The sequence below is a fragment of the Dicentrarchus labrax genome, unplaced genomic scaffold (assembly GCF_905237075.1).
Source record: "Dicentrarchus labrax unplaced genomic scaffold, dlabrax2021, whole genome shotgun sequence".
In the NCBI taxonomy this organism is placed as follows: Eukaryota; Metazoa; Chordata; class Actinopteri; family Moronidae; genus Dicentrarchus; species Dicentrarchus labrax.
The window spans coordinates 24,006,178-24,014,988 of record NW_026136721.1 but is presented as its reverse complement, the minus strand read 5'-3'; the positions used below and the strand labels follow the sequence as shown (position 1 = coordinate 24,014,988).

The 8,811-nt window shown below is 38.9% G+C and overlaps 1 protein-coding gene across 1 annotated transcript in view; it reads left to right on the top strand.

Moving 5' to 3' along the window:
- Window positions 1-3,725: 3,725 nt before the first annotated feature.
- adra1d (adrenoceptor alpha 1D) overlaps window positions 3,726-8,811 on the top strand; it is a 9,468-nt gene continuing 4,382 nt past the window's right edge. Inside the window, exon 1 of the mRNA XM_051385551.1 lies at window positions 3,726-5,112. Within this exon, the coding sequence (XP_051241511.1) occupies window positions 4,155-5,112 (958 nt within the window). The 5' untranslated portion in view covers window positions 3,726-4,154. The remainder of the gene's footprint in view (window positions 5,113-8,811) is intronic.

Below are 8,811 nucleotides of genomic sequence, written 5' to 3'. Positions count from 1 at the left end.
TTGTGGCCGACTGAATCCCAGTGCTCTGCTGAGGACTGATAAGATGGCACACAGTCAAAGTCTTGGGCAGATTACCATATTGAGAGTCTGAGAGGAGAGAAAGAGAGAGAGAGAGAGAGAAAGAATGTGTTTATGTGTGTGTGTTTGTGTGTTTGTGTGTATGTGTATGATGTGCAAATATCTGGGTTAGTACCATAACAAATGGGGAAATATATGAGTAGGCAACAGATTGCCCCTCCTTTTCTTACTCTTAACATACTGATGACATTCTGAATAGGCTGAAAATGTATTTGTTTTCCTTTTGTACATATACAGTATCATTACATTATCACAAGATATACCCAGCATTTTGTTAGAGGCCAAAAGCCTGTGGAGGAGTGGAGTGCAGCTGAAGAGTACGTTGCGTATAATGCAACCTTTTAACTTTTTTTTGGAATCACAGATAAATGAAGATAACAGAAAACGTTTTACTTTGGGAAGTGGAGGGACTACACTGCTCTGCTCATTGCTGCAGCAGCTGCATCATGGGATACTTGCCAATATGATAAATATACAAAGGGTGAATACTGCAAATAGACATCAAATGGGAATTCATTTGTAGAGGCTATGGAGGTCTCCTGTTGCCATACCATGAAACTATTGGTAAGATATGCTGACTGACCAAAATCTTCTGTACAGCATTTTTAACAATGTGTGAAAGTAATATAATCACATAAACTCTGCTAGGCAAAAAAAAGATCAAAGATCTCCAGTGTGCACAAAGTAGTTTATTATTTTGGCTCTTGGCACAATGATTATGAAACTAAACATTGGCTGTGAGGTTAAAGTACTGACTTTAAACTTTAATTTGTGGCTTACACATCAACATCACATTAACAGTGCAGAATAGTTTTATTCCCCCAATTTTATGTTGCCGTCAATTCTTTGCAAAGAATGACCACCTGCAGTCCCACATAAATTAGCAGACACTTGTCCTCCTTGTGATGCCCTACAAGACTGTAATTGGAGGCTTTCTACATTTAGTCTGCTCTTCAGCAAGTGAAACACATACAATCAGTATTTTACATACATGAATTTAAATTTGTCCTCTGCATTTTACCCATCCTATACACAGCTGGGCAGCTGCTGAGCAACTTGGGATTCAGTGTCTTGCTCAAGGACACTTTAACACACAGACGAGGGGGGCTGAGGAACCTAACCGCCAACCCTGCGTGTGAATTCCATTGTTACAAGAGGAGGGTGACTGTATGTGAAAGGGGCAATGTATGAAATGACAGTGTCAAAACAATGTGAGAATGTGCAAGTGTTTGCTCATAGTGATGAACCTACAGAAAGTTTTAACCTGAATCTGTAGCTAAGAAATTCACCATATCAACTCAAAAGGTGATGATATATCAGTGTTGCGTTCACAGCTTCTTTCTGCTGGCCCCAAGTGGCAAAAAAATATATCTTGTTGCAAGGTTAAGTTATTTACTGAAGTAATGAATCAGGAGTGCAGGCAGGAGTAGAATCTTAAACATTACCATTGGTGACCTCTACAGTTCATCCCACATATCATTATCTAAAACATCCTTGTTTTTGACAGGTTCATGCTCTGTGCCATCAAAAAATGTCTCCTGTATGGTGCGGCCTAAAGTTCTGCATGACAGCAGATTTAGCCCTCACTTCTGTTAAGGAGGAGCAGGTGGGCTGGATGAAGCTGTAGCTTTTTTATAAATCCAATAATGAGGATGTGCTCTGACAGCTGAGCAGACTCACCATGAGTGCTGCTACCCACAGCCATAGCACTGACTCCATATTAAACCTACTTTGCTAATATATCTTTTGTGCTTTTTAGTCAAACGACAGTGGTTGGTTTGATGGACAGTCAGCTTGTCTGTCCTATGCTCTGTTGGTCCAGAGTGATTTGGTACAGATAATATGATAAATCTGAAATATGTTTGTGATCCTCTGACTCTTATCTAATGCCACCAGCAGGTAAAAATTAGACTCTTTCAACGTTTCACTTCATGAGATGATACTTAGGAAGCTAAATACCAAATTCTTGTCTCATCTGGATTTTAATATTAATGCTTAATTACTGCAAAATCTTTGTATTTTACCATACTAACTCCAGGAAGTATTGTGCACATTATGTTACAAGACAAAAAGTAATGTAGTTGGGGCGGTGGTGACATGTTTGACTTTCATGCAGGACATCACGCCATAACCATAGTTTATTTGCCACAACCCTGATCCTTTCCCTAACCATAAGCCTGAGTTGCCATGCACATATATCATACAAAGTGGGAATTTTAAAAACATTGGCAATGAATATAAAAGAATGTCACTGAACATTATCTTGAGTTTTGCAAAATATCAATGTTCTCAGGCCAAATGGGTATTTTTTTTCAGCTGCATTTGTTTTTAGGATCTAAGAATGGCAAGGTTGTCTCCATTTTTTATCCATCCAGCAATTTTGTTTGTGTAATCAGCAGAGAGCCTTGCAGGGCGAGGCTCTAATGTTTTTTGAACTACCTGGACATCCAATACATCCTCCAGTGTATATCTCCAGCATGGCTATAAGCTTTTAGATAGATAGATAGATAGATAGATAGATAGATAGATAGATAGATAGATAGATAGATAGATAGATAGATAGATAGATAGATAGATACTTACTTTATTTATCCTGAGGGAAATTCAAGCATCCAGTAGCAGTAGCATTAGCCTTATTTTAAGCACTAAAACTAATAAGAAGATATAGAAGCAGACCAACACGTGCAAAGAGATGGAAGCTGATATTTCTAAACTTATGTGAGACACTCTCAGTTGTAATCATGGACCTCAGTGGAGCTTTTTGTACTCTTGGTTGTTTTGCACAATGATATGAGAACCTTCTTCAACCAAAACCACCAATACTGCTTGTTACTATAACTGATTCAAAAGAATATTTTGCAGGTGAATTTGCTGAAAAAAAGTTAATGTGTACATTCAAGCTCAGGGACAATAATTAATTCCAAATTCATTCAAATAATAAGAGATTGTGTGCAACCCATAATCAGCAAGGGACAAACAGTAGTACAGTCTCAGCAGAAACTATGGTACTATCTTCTGTAAATAAAGTAATATAATATTATATAACATCGCTGCCAGAATTATTTTTCACCATTACATGTTGGAAAGTCATCATATATACAATATATAAAAATGACTGAGCTGCATGTCACAACACACTGTGTTGCTATAGACAAAGTGGTAATTTTGCATCCTGTGCTGATGTTTTCCCATGCAGGGCTTGTTTGTCCGCTCTGTGACTCTGCCTCTTGACCTTTCCTCTCCTCTAGGCTCCCTGGTGGTTTGTACAGGCCTGTCCTTCTACTTAAGCTATGCACACAAGGCCTGGGGATGGCAGCTGTGGTGTCACTGGGAAACTTCACAGCTTTGCCTGAAGGCACTCCTGTGGTCAATACTGGCTTGTTGGTTTCCCCTGTGGCTGTTTACACCATCTACTGATGCTGCTTATCTTTAAAGGTTAAAAGAGAGGTCATAACTTTTTTTTGCCTTTTATTTTGAAGTAAGAGAAATATAAAACTACAAGAAATCATCATAAGCTAAAACACGTGTTAATGAAAACAAGTCAGATAAAGAGAAGTGGCAAACCAGTTTCTAATAGTGTGTCTTAAAGAATTCGTGACCAGATTTAAAGTGACGCTCTCTTGTGGAGACCGTGAATGCAACAGTAAATATGTGTGGGTGGAGCTGTAGGTTCAGACCTGCTGTACCAGCTCTGACTCTGTGATCAGTTACAAAGGATGCCACCAGTGGAAAACCATCAAATGGAAGAAATACGTGGAAATGGGGCTGAATGTATTTCATTTTTATTCTTATTATTACTGTGCGTAAAGACTTCCTCTGGAACCAAAACCCCTTTTGAGAGAGAATATTTATGTTTTTGCAAACAGTTTCCTCATCATGCATGCGTTTGTATGTAGTCATGTGGACTTTCCATTTTCATTTGTATTTTTCAAATACCCTTCGCTTTACCTGTGGCACATTTTGTCTACGAGGACGCCCGCTTGACTGTCTTGCTGGAAAGAGAGACTGAAAACAATGCCCGACACAATGCTCTTATGTGAAAACTTACTCTAAAGTTCTCTTTATGGCGTTTCAAAATGACAGACTCTAACTTGAGGAACGAAAGCAACTATGGGATCTATTTTGCTGAAGCTTTCAACGGATCTATTTTGGGTCATATATTTCCAAACGACAGCATCACGACATGCACGAACTTCACAATGGACTCACAGGTTGTCGGGGTCGGGATCATTCTCTCCGTTTTTATTTTGGTGGCAATTGTTGGCAACATTTTGGTCATTCTGTCTGTGGTGTGCAATAAACATTTGCAGACTGTCACAAACTTCTTCATCGTCAACTTAGCCATGGCAGACCTGCTGCTGAGCATTATCGTACTGCCTTTCTCTGCATCCCTGGAGGTTCTGGGATGCTGGGTGTTCGGCCGGGTTTTCTGTAACATCTGGGCTGCGGTGGATGTGCTCTGCTGCACCGCATCCATCCTCAGCCTCTGCATCATCTCCATCGACCGATACATAGGTGTCAAACACTGCCTGAAATACCCAAGTATTATGACAGAGAGGAAGGCAGTGGCTATTTTAGTCCTAGTTTGGGTGTCATCCACGGTCATCTCTGTCGGACCGCTGCTGGGATGGAAGGAACCGCCGCCTGTGGACGACAGCATCTGCAGGATCACAGAGGAGCCGGGCTACGCGCTCTTCTCCTCTCTCTTCTCCTTCTACCTCCCGCTCATGGTCATTCTCATCATGTATTTCAGGGTCTACGTGGTGGCCCGCAGGACTACCAAGAGCCTAGAAGCGGGCGTCAAACGAGAGAGAAACAAGTCGATGGAAGTGGTCCTCCGGATACACTGCCGCAGCGTACTGGAGGACCCGCGCCCGGCCAGCTCCAAAAGCAGCAAAAACCACCCGTTTCGAAGTTCGCTCTCAGTGCGGCTGATGAAGTTCTCCAGGGAGAAAAAGGCTGCTAAAACCCTCGCCATCGTTGTGGGGATGTTCATCTTGTGTTGGCTGCCTTTTTTCTTCTTTCTGCCGATGGGTATGTCTTCTAACTTTATATTTCTTGTTCCCAGTGGTCCAGAATAAAACGTGCCCCAGTTCTTTCTCCAACATTATAGATGCACAGAAAATGATGTCAAAATGGAAAATTCTAACACATTAAACGCTTTCAAGTGACATTTGAATGTATTATTCAACACCATGGCTGTCTTTGGCAGTGATATGAGATATTTTCTAACTAATTAATTTATGTTTAATGTGACTAATTAACGCATTTGCGTCACTTGGAGTGATTTAACATTTTCAGTCTGTAGCTCCTCCTGAGAACCCTTAGATTTCTAGAAACAACGAAACATATGGCTGCATGCGCAGGCGAGTATTAAACCAATAAACTGAAGTTCAAGAAAACTTGAACTGTACTGTACGATTTAGGCACAATAGAAAACATAAAATGGCACATGTTGGAATTCATTCCCTGTGTATTTGAACTATGCCAATAGTAATCTAAACTAAGATTGTTAGAATGTTATAAAAACACATTTCTGGTCAAATCTGCAACGTGACCGTTGATGTGGCTTGTTTTTCATGCCTGCAATCTTTCTTGGAGCCTATTTTTTCAGATGGCTAATATCACATTTTTTAAAAGAGCAGTCATAATAGACTGACATTCTTTTGTAATGAGCACTCGAAAACTAAATGCTCCCAGCATCTTGCAACCATCACATATGCCCAGTCCATTTCCAGAGTCCCACATAGAAACATAAAACCTGATACAAAGATTTTTTTGATAAAGGTTTTGCTTCATGGTCCACATCTTAAGTATGAAATTATTTGCATGGAAGAATAAAAATGTAGGTGTTAATGCTGAGGACAGCTCTAAAACTGACCACGGTAGTAAAAGGAGTATGAGGATGGGGAAATATTCAGTAATCACTATATGGTTGAAAAGGCCCTTCAGTCGGGCTGACCAATGCAAGTCATTATGGCTATACATAAATCAAACTAAAGAATGCAACTTGCATATAAAGTTGCACTTACAGAAAGTAATACTATTCACAACACACGTACGCTCACTAATGGTGGCCTGATGAATTTTCACTTACATTGCGCATACATTTCACATAACTGATCGTAAAAGCCATCTTGGACAAATGGGCTGTATCTTATCAGGTGAAGCACTCACAGCACTCTCATTCTTGCTGCACCTCCAAATGTATTGAATCGAACTATTAGAGAAAAGCCTGCAGGGAGAGAGAGGGTGCACAAAATGAAATGGGTGTTGCTAATCACTTTATTCACTTATTGGGAGTGAAAAGGGCAGGTTTATTTGTATCCGGAAGTCTAAGATACGTAGATACTCCACCTCTTCTTGGGATTAAAATTTGTAAATACAAGAGTGAGTTTTAAAAGAACACACTGTAATTGTTTGTATGGATCAAAATACCGTTACACAATCGGACATTACACAGTTAAGTCACCAAAATACTTATATCAGTGTATAGATGTTCTTGTATTATATATTGAGGATAATCTGACACACATGTTTTGAGTTGATTATGACAAACAATCTCTAATCATATCATTGTGTCATAACATGCTCATTCGATGTCTTTGTGATCATATTATACAGCCTGCTCTTGGGAAATATCACCCAGGATCTCACATCTGAAAGAGTCCACGATTCTCAGTGTGGCACACTGCCAAAAACCAGCATTCAAAAAACAAAAGGGAGCTCTTCCAAAAGGGATAATAGTCTTAGAGAAACAGGTCTGACAATATCTTGAATTTTAAATGTATGATTTATGGTAAATGGTAAAGGCCTCTAATTTGCATGATTAAAATAAGTCAGATTGTAGAATACCTTCAGCATCTAAACTAGAGTCTGTAAATTAATGACTGTAATGAGATTGTTAAAGCCAAATAAAACTTAATCTGCAGTCTTTAAACTATCAAGCTTGAAGAATCCCTTCAGACTTGCTGTTCTGCAGTTTGATCCTGAACTGTGACCACCCAACAAGAGTTTAAAAAATAAGGTACCCATAGGGAACAATAAAGTGTTACACTGTTTTTATGGATTCATCCCTATGGGAGGTTGCTGTTTGTTTCCTGAATGACTGACTGACAAGTGTGGAGCAGTCACATCCCACAATTCATCGCCCTTTTTGGTCAGTGAGTCAGATTGATGTTGGTACGTTGTAGAGACACATCATTAATGAGTAACCTTTTGCTGAGAGGCAGAGATGTACTTTTAGCACCTCTTGTGCCAATCAGGCTCTTTCTGTGTGATGATGCAAATCTAGACGAAGTAGTCTGAGTCATCTGAAACTCCAGTGAGAGTGCCCTAACACCATTTGCTTATATTAGTGAACCAGACTCATGAATACTATTTTTTTATTGCTAGAAACTGATGGAATAAAGAGAAATAGCTTTTTCAGAAAGCCTTTGAATGTTGTCTGTCTCCCAGCGTAATGGATAAAACACTGAGTACAGCCATATCTCACAGGGAGTATGGAGTTATCTTATTAAGATGAATTATTCAACAATGTTATAATTGGCTGGTTTGTCTTTATTTATTTCTGACATAAATCCAACCAGCATAAAGGCACAAAGTCACACATGCCCGATTGACTTTCTTTGACATATTGTGCATTCTATGCTTAGAAATATTTAAACAATACACTTGGTCTGATGGAAATGACATAGTTTTGAAGCAACTGTATGATGCAGGAATTAGTGTCCACTAAGAAAAATGTATGTAGTGAGATTAATTAATATCATCATCAATTCAATGTTATTGCAGTTATGCTTAGATGGATTGAAATTATTGCCTTAAGTTTTATCTGGTCTTCAACCCATACAATATACATTTGTGTATGTATTATTCTTATATGTTTCTAATTATCAACAAATCCAATTTAAAGAAACCTACAATGAATTTATACAACTAAGCTTTAGCCAAAGCTAGCTTTCTGACATGTTCCTTCAATATCTTCATTATGTTGAATATGGGCACAGTTATTTATTTTGAGTTGATCCCATATACACTGTCCTGCTGTTGTAAATACTAACAGCAAATGTATTCCCAACAAATACACTGTGTGAGATATTATTCTGCCTTTGAAAAAACTAAGTAAATATTCACGATTTGTGTAATATAAGCAGCACTATGGCTCTTATATCCATTACAATATGCCATTTAGTCAATATGGCTTCCTATAAATTCATACCAGTGGCTATCAAAGTATTCACTGAACAAGAGCTTGGTCCTTGGTGTCCATATGTTGAGTTTTAAAAAGGCCTGCATCAAATGTTGACCTTCGTACAGAACATTAAATATCAAGGAGATAATTCCCTAAGCTGTAACAGATGGACTGATCAGGATTCTGTCTGCTCACACAAAAGAGACGTCACAAAATGTTGTCTAAGGCACTGGACAGGTCCCCAGACGCCTTGTCAAGCTTCAATGTCTATTCAAATCATTGATTTGTTGCTCGTCTTTATGATTTGTACTAGGATATGAGCCAATGTGAACTTAAAAAATAAATAAATCACATCCCCAGAAATTGGCAATCATAAGGCAGCAGACACCAGACTTAAAAGATACTGTTATCTCAAAGGCAATAAAACAAAAAAACCTAAAGATATTACCTGTTGTCATGGTGTTGTGGAAGTGTGCGTCAGAGCGGTGAATCACTTGCTGTCTGCCTTTAAGGTGATGTCATTTCAGTGAGAAGAATCA